We start from the raw sequence: 17,694 nt of genomic DNA, 5'->3' as shown, positions 1-17,694 counted from the left end.
GTTGTAGAAGTGAAAATGACCGCTATATGATGAAGGTAATATTCACTTTAATTACAGCGGTGTAGAAGTGAAAATGACCGCTATATCATGAAGGTAATATTCACTTTAATTACAGCGGTGTAGAAGTGAAAATGACCGCTATATGATGAAGGTGATATTCACTTTAATTACAGCGGTGTAGAAGTGAAAATGACCGCTATATGATGAAGGTAATATTCACTTTAATACGCGTTGTAGAAGTGAAAATGACCGCTATATGATGAAGGTATATTCACTTTAATTACAGCGGTGTAGAAGTGAAAATGACCGCTATATATGATATGAGAGTATATTCACTTTAATTACAGCGGTGTAGAAGTGAAAATGACCGCTATATATGAAGGTAATATTAACTTTAATGAGATTACTTTAATTAGCGGTGTAGAAGTGAAATGACCGCTATATCATGAAGGTAATATTCACTTTAATTACAGCGGTGTAGAAGTGAAAATGACCGCTATATGATGAAGGTAATATTCACTTTAATTACAGCGGTGTAGAAGTGAAAATGACCGCTATATATGAAGGTAATATCACTTAATTACAGCGGTGTAGAAGTAAAATGACCGCTATATGATGTAGGTGATATTCACTTTAATTACAGCGGTATAGAAGTGAAAATTACTGGCTATATGATGTAGGTGATATTCACTTTAATTACAGCGGTATAGAAGTGAAAATTACTGGCTATATGATGGAGGTGATATTCACTTTAATTACAGCGGTGTAGAAGTGAAAATTACCGGCAATATATTGTAGGTGATATTAACTTTAATTACAGCTGTGTAGAAATAACGTAATGATGTGGAAATTAAACAATAGTGATATAAAACTACGATTTTGACTTTCTTAGTTACCTCATGTCATCGACAAAGAACATTTACAAGACACAATCACTGAATTACAATAGTATATACTGGTGAAATTCTTTTATCATTAATATCATTAGATATTTCAGTAAATACTACTCATTTCTTTTGATTCGTTTTGCTGATCATTTATGTAATTATCCCATTGATGTCAATATCAATATATTGGGGTGAATGTGTTCATCGTTCCTGCCAGAACCGATACAGCTTAAAAAAAACCCAAAATCAAGAAAACAACGTGAACGCAAAATAAATTTGATATATACATAAAATCCCAAACGGAGTCGTCTTAATGTTTACACAACATTTGTAATATGTCCCTGGACAATTTTGGATAATGTTTTAGAATTTCGATATCAAACGCGCGAATTGCATTATTTTATATCTTCAAAATTGCCACATATATAATTTGTTTGTTTGTCTGTTTGAATATTTTAACGTCCTATTGACAGTCAGGGTAATGTAAGGACGGCCTCCCATGTATGCAATGTGCAGGGTTTTGGGAGACTGCGGTATATTCATGGTGTGCCTTCTTGTATAGTGGAACTGTTGCCCTTTTATAGTGCTATATCACTGAAGCATGCCGCCGAAGACAACAAGCAACACACCCACCCGCTCACATTTAACATATATAGTGGTTAAACATCACTACACAACAAAGCAAATCAAAATACATTATTATAGTTGTATACAGTGATTGGTTATTTACGTCTGTAATGATCAATACGAACATTCTGTGGTTACAAAAAATGTTTTTAGACTTATACAGTATATTTTTTCGGAATAGTAGTATTCTATTGAAAGAATGAAAAATTAACATAGAATGAGATTTAAAGTGTACAAATATGTATAGAGTAATTTAAAGTTTTAAAATAGATATAAACCATTTTTGAATAAATAAGCGTAACGTCCCTATAAGCACTCCTCTCACTTTTGACACCTCAATTACAAGCACACTGACTTATATACACGATTAAATCGTGGCGATTTTTCTATTTGATTTCTTTTGTAAATTGGTTTCTGACTAACTGACTATGTGCAATTATTTAGTTAGAAATCAGCCCAGATTTGGTCCTTTTAAGCACTCCTTCGTTTTTCAATTTTCAAACGCACTGGATACTTAATAAATCGAATACGTATATTATTATTGTTTAGTTCAGTTTGGAAGTGGTCACACAATCCTAACAAACCTTTCTTTCTTTACCAAATATACGCGCTTTTCCAAGAACAAAGGGGCTAAAAGATAAAGTCAACTTGTTATTACGAGTACGCAATTGATGATTTTTTTACCTTTTATGTCTACAATGCATATTTGAAATTCTAACAGACAAAGTGTATTATATCCAACATTTTCAAGATCTACCGTCGATATTTCGATGACGTTATAGAACTAATCACAAAATGACAACAGACTTCCATTTAGTAGATATAAGACATTTCGTTCGAGAGAGTAACAGGTAATATCAGTTTAGATTTATTATTTATGAATAAAATAGCTGAATTATAGAACAAACATTTGCATTCACAAGTAGGCAGTACTTATATGTCTATTGCTCACTTATACACTATGGTCTTAATATACCACTTCCTTTATCTGTTAACAGGACATTTATAAAATAGTTATTTATTTTGTCAGTAAAGTCCATATTATAAACATCTCAAGGTTTAATTTAAACATTACCGTTATTATGGATGTGCCCTCTGACTAGATTATATATTGACGAATTGAGACTATGCTGATGTATGCTAATTTAAAACGCAGTACTACTTATACGAAAAAGTCCGAATCTGTAATAACTTGATTTTAAACTCGATACACCTCTGACGTTTTCCAGCCAGTGTAGTTTATCGAACAAGCATGTTGTGGCGTAGTATCCATCAGACGGGTCTGGGCCTGTCGCTGGAAATAGTATAAATAGGGCTGTGAGCAGACGACAGGCTGTAATGTGTATTGGACTGTCGAAGTAAATACACACTATAGCTACTACTACTGATACAGAGCAGTGTTTACTGTACAACTATATACACTACGAATATTAAAAAGGTGATAACTTTATTTATAAAAAAATATATCCCTTTTTTGGTTGAAATAGGACATAGTTAGATTAATCAATGGTAATAAAGAATTATGGTAACATATCATTTTTTTAGAACATAACATTTTGATGTTATAATAGTATTTAATGTTATTTGGATTTAACTGTAAATATCTACTTAATCTATAAACTTCAGATTCTATCATAATGGCCGCCCCACCCATGCTGCCACCGGGAGGACTCCTAGAAATCGTCTTCTCCTTTGATACTACTGGCTCTATGTCCTCCATACTCGAGGAGGTCCAGGGCAGGTTACAGGACATGATACAGCGACTCCAGGCGGACATTCCCGGCATCAGAATCGGAGTCATTGCCCACGGCGATTACTGTGACGAAAAAGTCTTCTACTTGACCAAACAACTAGACCTCTGCACGGACGTTGTAGAACTTTGTAACTTCGTGAAGGGTGTAGAAGGAACTGGTGGCGGAGACGAAGATGAATGTTATGAACTGATTCTCCGAATGATCCGACAAAATTTTTCATGGACGCCAGCATCACAAAGAATCTTGGTCATGATTGGAGACGCCAAAGCACATGAACCCGAATATGAACTAAATGTTGACAACATTGACTGGAGATCAGAAGTCACAGACCTTCGCAATATGGTAGGTATTATATAATGATAAAAGATAAGTCATCAAAATAAGTTAATTAACGATATGGTAGGTAATAAATTTAATGAAAGATATTTCATATAATTATGTAAATCAACTTATGACAATAAAACATTGTGAACATGTTATTTACAAAGGATCACCAACGTTATATCATTAAAAATGTATAATCAAATTGTAAGCATGGTTCAAAAGTTTTTATCATAAATAAATAATCTCATTTTTTTATTCTTCAGGGTGTTAAGATATATGGTGTCCAGGTGTTTGAACATGAAGGTGTTGAGGACTTCTACAAGACGATATCCACAAATACAGAGGGACATTACCTAAAGCTGAGCGAATTTTCTAACATCTGTGACTTTCTTATGGCTATATGTTACCGAGAGAGGGGCGAGGACCTATTCTCGGTTAGTAGCAATTACACACAGAAAAAAATATATATAATGCACAATTTGATCCACAAGAAAACGTTCGAAATTAAAAAAAACGTACTTTTTGAAAACAAAAACATATTAATATAACTGCATATAGCGAAGATAATAATTTTTTTCTTTATGTGATACAGGGGTACGAGGCCGAGGTCAGAGGTCGATATGGACTAAATGGAATTAACAGAGACCTGGAGGGATTATTTGGGACTCTGAGGAAGACTGATTCAATTTCAAGTGGTAAACATCCGACCACGCCAGTTTCATCAATGTCGTCAACAACGACGACGACTTTGATTCCGACACCCAAAGCGACTACCTCTAAGCCAAGAGTGAATCCAAAGAGGAGAGGTGTCACTGTTAAAAAGATAAAGGTAACTAATGTTAATAGATATATCAACGTATTAATAATTGAAAGAAAAAAAATAAATATCATTTCATTATTTGTATATTTGATCGCGCAAAAGTGATTGTTTTTAATTTGATTATGACTTATTATAAGCATTTTACTTACTATTTCTGTAATCACTTTTCCAGGATAGAGTGAAGAAAGGTGATGTCGACGGAGACTTGATTCCTAGAGAGACAACATCACATTCAGCCTTCGCATGCAGCTGTCTGAATTGGTCATCATGGCGACTGGCCTACCGTCCAACTGACGTGAACGAAGAAAAATCTAGAATTGGATACAGGAGAGTTTTCAAAGGTTTATGTCACAAACGTCTCCAACTATTCAATGACACTTGTAAAACAGCCTTATATGAGGTATCCGTGCAAACAAAACGTCGGGGGAAACGTTATGTGATGTTTTCCAAGGTAATTTCTGGTACAATTGACAACCGTGAATGGGAATACAATCTGTTGTTTAGAGCTAAGCTCCGACTTCGCAAACAAATCAAAAGTGTTGTCGAACAGGGCTGCAATGTGTTCGTGAGGAGAGCGATCTTGGATAAGAAATCCCTCGCTAAAGTGGACACGTTAAACAAATATAACTACGCCTGGAGCCGTCAAAAAGACAAACGACATCACAGGGAGGTTGTTAGGAACTATATCACTATTTCCGGAGAGTGCATGGAGGAGTAGGATTAAGACATTATAAACAGATGATGAACAAACCTAAATGTGCCATACAACAGAATGGTATTTAATACGATAATTCAGTGCATTCCGATATCTGTACTCTGTATGTGCAATACACGTTTAAGTTTTTATTTAGTTATATCATTATTATACTCGTTCTGTATTGTTTATTTGTTAATAATAAAAAAAACAAAAACGTGTATTCACTTAAAGTTCTTTTTTATGAAAATTGCAATGGTTTTTTTTGAAAGAACACTACTGCCGATCTAAAACATTAGGTTTGATACAGTTCAAAAAAATTGCCTGTATTCTCCTAAGATGTCTTTCATGGCCATATGAAAAACCTGTCACGTAAATAAACGCTAACACGTGTCATAATAAGAAAATGTCTTAAAATTCGTTTAGAGGTAATGGACAGCTGTGTAGAAATATCGTATTGGTGTAAAAATTAAATAATAGTGATATAAAACATAATGTCTTTCAGTAAATACTACTCATTTCCTTCCATTCGTTTGACTTATCATTTATGTAATTATCCTGTTGATGACAATATCAATATGTTGAGGGTGAATGTGTTCATCGTTCATACCTGAACTGATACGGCTTATAATAATAATAACAAAAAAAAAAAAAAAAAGAAAAACCGTGAACGCAAATCATTTTGGTAAATATACATAATTCCAAACGGGGTCATCTGAATGTTTATACAATATTTCCCATCAGTTCATGAACAAATTTGGAAAATACATGTATTTGTGTATTAGAATTTCGAAATCGAAAGGGCTAATCGTGCTATTTTTACCTCATCATAATTGCCGTACATTAGTTAAATATCACTACGGCATACAGAAAGGCAACGAAATGCACCTACACTATTTATATGGTTGTAAAGAGTTGTCTGGGGTAACATTTTTGTACCTTTGGTTAGCAATACAGACGTTCTGGGGTTATAGACATTATGAGCAGTCTAATGAGGTTTTGTTTTGTTTTAACGAATAAACATTTAACATAGAATGAGATGTAAAATGTACTAATGTGTATAGAGTATTTTAAAGTTTTAAATAAAATAAATATACATATACCGTAGTCGACCCTATAAGCGCCATGTCCCTTTAAGCTCTCCACTCACTTTTGACACCTCATTTATATTCACACTGACCTAAATACAGATTGAAACTATGAAAACCGTGACGATTTTCTGATTTGATTTCCATTGTAAATTATTGATTAATGGCTTACTCGGTGCAATACGTTTGTAAAATGTTTCAACAAAATTTGGCCCTATTAAACACCCCTTCTTTTGTCAATTTTTAACCGCATTGGGCGCTTATTGCATCAAATACCTGTATTGATTTTTTAATTCAGTTAGGAATTGGTCACACATACGTACAATGCTCATACAAATCAAACATGATCCGAACAAGTATTTCTTTCATTACCATATCCCAAGATTTAAAATTCTAACACATACAGTGTATTATATCTAATTATATAACATTTTCAGGATCTACCGTCAATTTTAATTATGATTTAGAACCAAAGACAATATGACAAAAGACGTCTAAGTACATTATGTCAGTATGGATAAAGATATTTCTTTCGACAAAATAAGAGATCATACCAGCCTACAGTAAAAATAGCTGAATTACAGAACAAACATTTGTAGAAGCGATTTATACAAAGCAAATAACAACGACAAGAAACCAATGCGCTCCCAGGTATGTATATACTATGATCTTTATACCATTTCCTTTATCTGTTAACAAGACATTTATATAATAGTTGTTTATTTTGACAGTAAAGTCCGTGTTATAAACAACTCACGTTTTAATTTTAACAGAACTTTTATTATGGATGTACCATCTGACTTGATTGTATATTGATTAATTCAGCTATGCTGATCATGACGTATGCGAATTTAAAACGCAGTACTATTTATACGAAAAAGTCCGAATCTGTAACGACTCGATTCTAAACTCTAAACTGTATTGGACTGGTGAAGTGGATACAAAGCAGTGTTTACTTAATAACTACATACACCACGAATACTTAAAAGGTAATTGCAAAACATGTATTTCCCTTTTTGGTTTTAATATTTAGAATATAACTATTTCTTATTTCTATTTACGTATCGCCCATATATGTGATATAATTTTCAACCAAATATCTAACTCACTTCGTTAATTTCAGATTCTATCATTATGACTGCAACACCCATGTTGCCTCCGGGAGGACTCCTAGAAATCGTCTTCTCCTTTGATACTACTGGCTCTATGTCCTCCATACTCGAGGAGGTCCAGGGCAGGTTACAGGACATGATACAGCGACTCCAGGCGGACATTCCCGGCATCAGAATCGGTGTCATTGCTCACGGCGATTACTGTGACGAAAAAGTCTTCTACTTGACCAAACAACTAGACTTCTGTACAGATGTTGTAGAACTGTGTAATTTTGTGGAGGGTGTAGATGGAACTTGTGGCGGAGACGAAGATGAATGTTATGAACTGATTCTCCGAATGGTTCGACAAAACTTTTCGTGGACGCCAGTATCACAAAGAATCTTGGTCATGATTGGAGACGCCAAAGCACATGAACCTGAATATGATCTGAATGTTGACAACATAGACTGGAGATCAGAAGTCACAGACCTTCGTAATATGGTAGGTAATATATGATAATGAAAGATAAGTAATCAAAATATGTTAATTAACGATATGGAAGATACAAAAATTAATAGAAATAATTCATGAAAAAGTATATTAGCTGAATAATAGAATATATCATATAAATGTTATCTACGAAGGATCATCAATGTTGTACAATTTCAAAAGACATAATCATTTGTTAACATGGTTCCAGAAGTTAATCATAAATAAATAATCACAATTTTTTATTCTTCAGGGCGTTAAGATATATGGTGTCCAGGTGTTTGAACATGAAGGTGTTGAGGACTTCTACAAGACGATATCCACAAATACAGAGGGACATTACCTAAAGCTGAGCGAATTTTCTAATATCTGTGACTTCATCATGGCTATATGTTACCGGGAGGGGGGCGAGGACCTATACTTGGTTAGTATCAATACACCATAATACTCCAAATATTGCATCTTTTGATCCATATGAAAACGTTCAATATTTCAAAACGTGTGCTTTTTCCCAACAAAAACACTGCAAATATTACTGCATATAGCGAAGATAATACATTTCCTCTTTATGTGATACAGGGGTACGAGGCCGAGGTTAGAGGTCGATATGGACCAAGTGACATCAACAGAGACCTGGAGGGATTATTTGGGACTCTGAGGAAAGCTGATTAAAGTACAAGTGATATACATCCAACCCCGCCAATTTCACCAATGTCTTCAACAACTACGACTACGCCGATTCCAAAACAAAAAACGATATATACTAGGCTAAGACCAAGGGTTAATACAAAGAGGAGAGATGTCACTGTTTGCACGATAAAGGTATCTGATGTTATTTAATAGTTTTACAAACGAGTTAAAAATAAAATATAAACATCATTTCATGTATTGGAAAGTGATTTAATGAATTAATATTACTGATTAAAACAAGCATTTATTAATAATTATTTAATGAATTTTAAAGGACAAACTGATTCCGACACCAAAAGCGACAAACCCTAAGCCAAGGGTGAATCCAAAGAGGAGAGATGTGACTGTTAAAAAGATAAAGGTAACCAATGTTCCCTTAATAGATATATCAAAGTGTTAAATATAAAAGAAAAAGATAAATATCATTTCATTATACTTATACTGGAACTCGCAAAAGTGACTTATTATTGAAAATAAGCATTTACTATTATTTCTGAAATCAATTTTCCAGGGCAAAGTGATTCCGCCATCAAAAGCGACTACCCCTAAGCCAAGAATGAATCCAAAGAGGAGAGATGTTACTGTTAAAAAGATAAAGGTGACTAATGTTCCCTTAATAGATATATCAACGTGTTAAATATAAAAAATCATTTTATCATACTTATACTGGAACGCCCGAAAGTGACTTACTATCGAAAATAAGCATTTACTATTATTTCTAAAATCAATTTTCCAGGACAAAGTGAAGAAAAATGGTGACGACGGGGACTTGATTTCTAGTGAGACAACAGCGCATTCGGCCCTCACATGCAGCTGCCTGAATTGGTCGTCATGGCGACTGGCCTATCTCCAACTGACGTGAATGAAGAAAAATCTAGAATCGGATACAGGAGAGTTTTCGAAAGTTTATGCCACAGACGTCTCCAACTATTCAGAGAAACTTGTAAAACAGCCTTGTATGAGGTATCCGTGCAAACAAAACTTCGGGGGAAACGTCACGTGATGTTTTCCAATGTCATTTCCGGTACAATTAACAACCGTGAATGGGAATACAACCTGTTGTTTGGAGCTAAGCTCCGACTTCGCAGACAAATAAATTGCGTTATCGAAGAGGGCTGTAAAGTGTTTGTGAGGAGAGCGATCCTGGATAAGAAATCCCTCGCTAAAGTGGACACATTAAACAAATATAGCTACGCATGGAGTCGTCAAAAAAACGTCAACACAGACAGGTCGTGAGGGACTGTGACGTCATTGCCGGTGAACGTATGGAAAAATGCAAAACAAAATACACGTTAACTATTTCAAATTGAACAGACTGAAAAAATCTGTTACTATACGAAAAAAAACCCCAACATGTTGGCTTTGTCTGCTTTATTGAGAAAAAACAACATTTTTTGGTATATTTGAGTCATGTTTGTTTTTGTTGTATAACAAGATATATTTTATTTAATTTGAGGTTAAATGTACGTTGTTCCATATTGTTTTTTTTTATGGCTTACATAGATTTTGTTTGCTGCAAAATCCGTTTGTATACTAGTATGCAATAATGTGTGTTGAGCGGAAATGAACTTGAAGGTACAGTTTTGTTATATGAATTGTAAAACATGATGATCCTGTAAAACGACTATACTTGTCTAAATATTAATTTACCGTGGCTCTGACGGTCAGCAATTTATTTATATTATCCATATCAACAGAACGTTGTTGTATTCTGATTTATGTTTTAAATTCTAGACCCGAAAGAAAAATCAGAACTTATCAAACTAACCTAACCAAACATATATGAACAAGGAACTGTCATTCAGATCCCCCGCCAATGGAGATATCAAAGCTGAAGGAAGTTTGATTGTGGAGACTTTTGTGTATGAAAAAAAACAGGGAAAAGGAAGTTGAGCTAAAGAAAGATGGAGTATAATTCAAGTAGAGCGGGGCTGCAATTGTTGAATCAGGTATACAGCCTCGACATTTATATTAGACTATATACACAAAGATGGGTGGAGTTTTGCTAAGTAACATTTACCATTTACCATGATATTTTCAGCAATGTTTCCATGGTAACGGAAAAAGTACAAAAAATGAAAACCTGAAAATTGCAAAAGGTACTACTAGACCATAAAAAGAATGTGTCTATGAAGTTTCGTGGAAATATCTCTGCTGGTTTTAGAGTTATGCTCTGGAAATGAACCTGCTACAAAAATATGATATTTTCAGCAATGTTTCCATGGTTACGGAAAAAGTGCAAAAAATGAAAACCTAAAAATAGCAAAAGGCACTACTAGACCATAAGAACAATTTGTCTATGAAGTTTCATGGAAATATCTCTGCTGGTTTTAGAGTTGTGCTCCGGAAACGATCCTTACACAAAAATCTGCCATTTTCAGCAATGTTTCCATGGTTACAGAAAAAAGTACAAAAAGTGAAAACCTTAAATAGCAAAAGGCACTCCTAGACCATAAGACCAATGTGTCTATGAAGTTTCGTGGACATATCTCTTCCGGTTTTAGAGTTAAGCTGCGGAAACGAACCTGGTACAAAAATATGATATTTTCAGCAATGTTTCCATGGTTACGGAAAAAATGCAAAAATGAAAACCTAAAAATAGTAAAAGGCACTACTAGACCATAAGACCAATGTGTGTATGAAGTTTCGTGGCAATATCTCTACTGGTTTTAGAGTTATCTCTACTGGTTTTAGAGTTATGCTCCGGAAACCATTCGTACGGACGGACGGACGGACGGACGGAACCCATTTGTATATCCCCCGCCCAACGAAGTTGGGCGGGGGATAAATAATCAAATAAGATAAAATAAGAAATTAATAGAGTGCTCGAGTTAAAATAGGCATTTTTTTCAATACATAGCTTCATACACTATAGTTGGACATATGTTAAAAAATATATATTTGAATTCATTACGTAAATCATACTAAACTGTTCTCTGTATCTCTATATATTGATTTCCCCCTGTCAATTAGCGACACTGTTACCGATATAGAACAGCTACCCATATATCATAATGATGGCTTTATCGACATTGAGGCACTTATTATTACCGAATAGTATGGCAAAACTTAGTCATTATGAGTGTTCCGTTTTTGCATATTATAGAGTTACTTCCCCTACGGGTAGGCATCCATTGTGACGTCATTATTATGAGAGCAAACACTCATTTCGTTTTCTCGGGAAAATATGACGTTACGCTGGCAAACACATGACGTCATAATCAAAACCTACACGAGAGGGAAGATAATTCTGTAATATGCAAAGACGGAATAGAAAATAACAATAAAATGATATACAGAGAGAAGCTGACAGTGACTAATGACTTATGTTTCATGACTGGCATTCAAAACGATACTATCAGTAAGGGCACAGGTAACTTTCTTTTACCACATAATCTGCCTGATATCCGGTGCATTCGTCCTTGAAATATTTTTTATATGCCACTAGTGTAATAAGTAAGTAAAACAAATGGCTGAAACTGGTGGAAATACCTATAGATCGTTTTTAGAAATTATAGAAACAAATATCTTAAACTCCAAATTCATTTAACAAGAGCATATAAACCCCAAAACGACAGGTTTATTGTGGTCTTTGTTTAATTACATATAATCAACGATAAGGTTATACTTATGTTCACTTACAGAACTAGGCAAACATTTTGACGTTTGTTTTGCAGTAATGTATTGCAAACCATATTATTTGATAAATTAAGCTGTAAAATGGACAGACATACATGTATGATACTGACCACATGTACTCATTACACTGCATTGTATATGTAAATATAATGAATTTCGGCAGTACTGTCAAATTCATTTTCAATTTTTATTTGTACTTGTAAAATTAACACATATGCATTGAATGCATTGTAATTCTTAAAATGTTGGTAATAATTTGTGGTGGTGAATACCATATTAAAAGTTCTTCCTGATTCGTGAGTATGATAAACGATACTTAAAAGGAAAGAACATAAAACACATCTGATTACAAAACTGTCGATCATGTTAGTATTTATTTTATTTCTTTTCTTTTCTTTTAAAGATGTTCCACCGCTGACAAATATTATTTTTTTCTCAATAAACAACTAGCAGTCGAATTACTACTTTTCTTAAGTTACAAAAGTTACTTACTTTACACCATTACCGCCATTGAAAAGTTTGAGCTTCTAATTTGACTTCAAGATAAAAATATTACAAAAAAATCATTGCGTCCCGAAAAAATCCGTGCCACTATATCCTATATGGAATGAAGTACTGATAGCGCGTGCACCAAAGGTAAAATAAATTATTTTCTGTTATGTTTTTGTGTTAATTAGACATGTATATATACATGATTAAACATCAATTATTGTTCAAATGATAAGTATCATTTATGTCGACGGTGGAGCATCTTTAAATACAATGTATTATTAGATGATGTTCATAACATAAACAACACTTTAAAGGGAAAAACCAAACACATCCGATTACCTCCTAGCATTTATTGTGAATATACATAGATGTATGCGTTATACGACATGGAACATTACCTTTTTTCGAAATCAAGTGATGCGACAACTGTACATTGAAAAGTATGCAATATTTGCAGAAAATATATTCTGCTACCCCGCGATCATTGAACAAATAAAGAAAATAAATATCAATAAATTTGGCATATTCATTAAAAGTATCAATATCAAACAAATAGCTTGATCAAATGTCGAAAACCCTGTGAAATAAACAATAGTTGTTGCAAATCGCCAACTTTTCTCCATCGAGATACACCGAGCCACTTAATATATATTTGTTTGCATTCAGTATATGGTGTTCGTTTTGTTTCAGCATGATTTTTAACTTGCAATAATGATGGATTTACATTTATATGAAGCCTACGATGGACAATGCTCATATGCAATTTTTCAATAACAGTTACAGAGAAATCTTCTCTAAAACGGTTAAATTCAAAATGTAACTTACACTTCCACACAGTTACATTATCTTGATGGCGGAATGCCTCAAAAAATGATTTTTGAAATCTGAATATGTATTTCTGTCTTAACTCTGAACTGGAAACGCACACTGACAGTTGTTACCGACCAATCATACGTACCATATTTATATAGTAATATAACACATTACAGCTACAAAGAATATAAATTTGTGTGTGGTCAATAAGCTAATACACCAAATACCAACACGTATAATCATTAACACTGGAGCAAAAAAACATAAAATGTACAGCAATATCAGTTGTAATCAGCACAGACATTTAACAGTATATTTGTCTCACATATCGTTCACAATAGTTTCTTACAAGGGTACGCCACATCGCAAGGTTACACTGTTCCCCAAGACGAAAATGGTCATGCCATACATTTAGATTTGACAGGGAAAAACAACGTGTTGAACGTGATCTAGGGATTTTGAATGACAAGGGTGAGCTTATGCGATACCGAAACGTCCGGCGTCCGTCCGTCATCAATATCACTTTAGTTTGGAATTATTTCAAAGCATCTTTACATGATATGCACTGATATTAAATCGACATATTATTGAATAAGGCTAACATAACGTTTTACGTCTCGTTTGTTTGCTTTGTGGAAACTATTTAACTATTGGAAGACGATTTTTAGTAATTAAAAAAAGATGAAGATATACAGTCAAATCTCGATATCACGACCTCGGTTAAACCATGACCATATGCCATTAGTATTTCAATCTACAAGAGTTACTTCCTTTCATTTCACTCCATCTGAAACGAATTTTGTTATAGTGGATCAGAATTACAAGTTTAATTTAATAAGATTGTGAGACCATGAGAACAGCTCGAGTTTCCCGAGGCAAGTTTACTTGAATATATAGTGATATTTGATCAAAATTGACTTTAAATTATTTATCTTTTCATGAGAGCGAGATAACGAGGTTCAGAGTTGTATGATTATGTCCATGAACAAACTATTGACTAATACTGTAAACCATTTTATTTCCGCTACGACTTAATTGCAAGATTTAGACTCGTATTGTAAGGCAGTGCATGTGTTTGAAACATTATGTGGCGATATATCTTCACAATTTTCAAAGATCCTCCATCGCTGACAATGTTTTTCTCTATCAAAAACATGCGCAGATGAATCAGTACTTTTCTTCACTTACAAAAAATTCTTACTTTACAACACTTCTACCATTGAAAAGTTAGAGCTTCTTATTTTACTTCGAGATAAAAATAACAAAAATAATCAATGGTGTTCCGAAAAGTTAGTACTGTCGTGACTATCGGCCACTGAATTGTTAAATATTACTGGTTACATAAGATGTCCCATTTATTTTTCGTCAGTTGGATTATGGAGTACTTCTGTATAACAAATCAATTGTATTGTTTTTTAAACATGTAAATTCTCAAAAACCTGAAACCCACAAAATAATAATTGTTGCTAGAACACATTAAAAGTATTATATACAAGTCGTAAGAATATGTTTGTTTTAATATTTTGCGATTCGTTTGCCTCAAAAACAATTGCAATCTTCCAGTGTTAAATTAGCACTTGAAATTTTGAGAAAGATTTTGGATTTCAATCACATGTAGTATTAAATAAGGGCCTTCCCTGCAACGAGTCAACAATAAAGATATAATTTAATATATATACAACTCAGAATCCAACCAGACCATTTCATGAATGTCTACGGATGATTACGGGGGTATTTTGTATTTCTATTACAATGAAATTAGAAATTAACAAATGGTCCAGGTCTCTAATATTTTTACAGCTATAAGCCCTCCACCTCTGCGTCAACATTTTCTGGATCAAATGGCCAGGGAAGCTAGTACTGTACTTATTTTGACAGGTCATAAGTCTTTGATTTTTTTTTCAGTTTCCCTTCACCATTGATACTTGTCAAGTTCTTAAGTCATCAGTTTGATATATAGGGCGACATCAATTTGACAACCAATGTATGGCACTTTTATTTATAATATAAGTTAATAAATGCAAATAACAGTTATTACAACATGAACCTTATTTTAAGCAGTACACATGATATATAAACATAAATTAACAGACAATGATAACAATGTAGTACAATTAGACAATATTTGTATATTATAATTGATTCTTAAATCAATTATTGTATCACATTTCTCACGTTTTTAAACTGTAAACATATCGATGAGAACTTTAGTCTTAAAATAACAATATAGACATGTACCATATTCGACCCAATAAGCGCCCCTCCCTCTTTTTGAGGCCTTGATTTCAATTGTCCAGACATAAATAAAGACCAAAACTACACAAAACAGTATAGATTTTACAATAATTTCGTCTTAATGGCCCTTTTTAATTTTTTTTTCAGAACGCCCTGGGCGCTTATTGGGTCAAATACGGTATTACAATTAGTCATTACATTAACTACAATCCAATTAAGCTCATTCCATAAAAGTCATAGGAGGGATCAAAGTTTCAGAGTGGTGTTAAGTCGGACATCCTACCAGTACGCTCTTTATCTCTGGGTCACAGTGACTAAGTGGTTATGGTGTCTGACAATCTATCATCTAGTCCCAGCACTGTCTAGAGTTTAAGGATAACTTGCACAGCTGCCACAAGGTATTTTCCTCACACAAGACACATACAATTTTATTTGAATTGGATAGGATGAAATTTAAAATGAAGGCCAAGTTCCAATACTGAAACACATTTTGAAAGACATTTGTAGCAGCGACAGAGTTGTGAATCACATTACATAGGGATAATCTCTTGGACTTTTTCTACTAAATCTAAAAACTACCTCTACCCTACAAATGTATTCATTTGAAATATCTTATAATTAACATCTCTTACAGAGGTTTGTTTAGAACATACCTATTGTCATACTGCCTTGTGGTAGAGATACACACATTGATTAAGAAGTAATAAAAAATGAAGGGAAAAACAAAAAAGTATACATAATACATAATGAATTTAGCAGGAACTGATATGGTTATTATATTAATGTAAGCACATGGAATTACAAGCACTTCTTTAGCATTTAGCAATAAAAAACAAGCATTTTTCCATTGTATGCAGTTGATCTGTTTTAAGTGATCATCTCCATATAAAGATTATCTTTTTGTAAATCAGGCCCCTTTCTTGGGTTACAAACAGCCATTTCAACACTATTTGATCTGTGTATAATGACCACTTGTCTATAAAGACATTTTCTTAGTAACTTGGGTGGTTTTGATAGACAGTTATATTTGTATAGTCAAACCTGTCTATAAAGGAACAGAGGAAAGTGATGTCTATAGCAAAGTGGTCTTTACACACGGGTCAAAATGTGTTATAAATGGTCATTTAGGGCCATAAGAAAGTGGAAAATTATCTTAATAAGGAGGAGGTCTTTATACAGAGGTGGTCGCTAAGGCAGGTTTCATTATTTATCTATTTTATTCTGTATCTTTCTTTATTTGAAACGCACAATGATTAGGACTTTGAAGAGTCTGTTCATTCTTGTACATTATGAATGTATGTATCTTTAGGATCCTCCTATTGATGACCAATTGGTCATTGGAATTGAATCAAGGACGGGAAGAACACGATCAGCACTGATAATAAATGTAAAATGTAATTATATTTCACACCCAATGAGTAATCGTGAAAAATAATCGCCACAAAATTGTCATAAATACATAATCGTCAAAGTAAAAATTGTGACATTAAATCACCATGAAAAGTTCTCGGCCATCTGATTTAGATACAGATCCTTATCATCACTACACTTGATAAGAGGATCTGACAACATCCAATTAGGGGTCACGTTCTGGTGACCTTTCAAATTGACCAATCAAACTGCTGATTCCGAGTCCTGGAAGTGAATTTCAGGGGACGAAATAGTTTCAAAGAACTGTCAAAATTATTTGTGTGTACTTTGTCATGTTGCCCAAAGAGCACAACAAAGCCAAATGTATAAAAGTAGTCTGGAATAAACTGTTCTTTTTAATTGATGTAGAAAGGTGACTAGAAAATACATTTAATCTGAAGTACAAGTGGTATAAAGGTCACCGGAATAAGACCTCTTATGGAATGTTGTCAGATCCTCTATTAGATGGTGGAATAATAAGGATCTGTATTTTAATCAAATTTAATTACTGTACATGTACATGTAACATCCTTCACCATATTATAACAGGAACAACATATCATCTTAATGAAGTGGATACTTATACATATATAATGCCCTTCATAACAGCAGCCTAAAGAATACATGTCTATAGCATTGG

General features: G+C 33.6%; 1 protein-coding gene and 1 pseudogene across 1 annotated transcript; both read left to right on the top strand.

Annotated features, from left to right (window-relative positions):
- Positions 1-2,783: 2,783 nt before the first annotated feature.
- On the top strand, positions 2,784-5,770 carry LOC138330112 (uncharacterized). Its single transcript, XM_069277483.1, has 5 exons — positions 2,784-2,952; positions 3,141-3,610; positions 3,856-4,026; positions 4,185-4,421; positions 4,585-5,770. The coding sequence occupies exons 2-5, from the start codon at positions 3,152-3,154 to the stop codon at positions 5,128-5,130; spliced, it is 1,413 nt and encodes a 470-aa protein (XP_069133584.1). The 5' UTR covers positions 2,784-2,952; positions 3,141-3,151; the 3' UTR covers positions 5,131-5,770.
- A 1,549-nt stretch (positions 5,771-7,319) lies between these two features.
- LOC138330110 (uncharacterized) lies at positions 7,320-11,071 on the top strand (annotated as a pseudogene).
- Positions 11,072-17,694: the final 6,623 nt, after the last annotated feature.

The sequence above is a fragment of the Argopecten irradians genome, chromosome 8 (genome assembly GCF_041381155.1).
Source record: "Argopecten irradians isolate NY chromosome 8, Ai_NY, whole genome shotgun sequence".
NCBI lineage: Eukaryota > Metazoa > Mollusca > Bivalvia > Pectinida > Pectinidae > Argopecten > Argopecten irradians.
The sequence above is the reverse complement of the archived record's forward strand: the minus strand, read 5'-3'. Positions and strand labels throughout refer to the sequence as shown.

Bases quoted from the DNA above. Each gene is read 5' to 3' on its own strand.
- LOC138330112 (XM_069277483.1), top strand. From the start codon at position 3,152: ATGGCCGCCCCACCCATGCTGCCACCGGGAGGACTCCTAGAAATCGTC. The intron at 3,611-3,855 runs GTAGGTATTATA...TTTATTCTTCAG, and splicing joins TCACAGACCTTCGCAATATG to GGTGTTAAGATATATGGTGT. The intron at 4,027-4,184 runs GTTAGTAGCAAT...TATGTGATACAG, and splicing joins GGGGCGAGGACCTATTCTCG to GGGTACGAGGCCGAGGTCAG.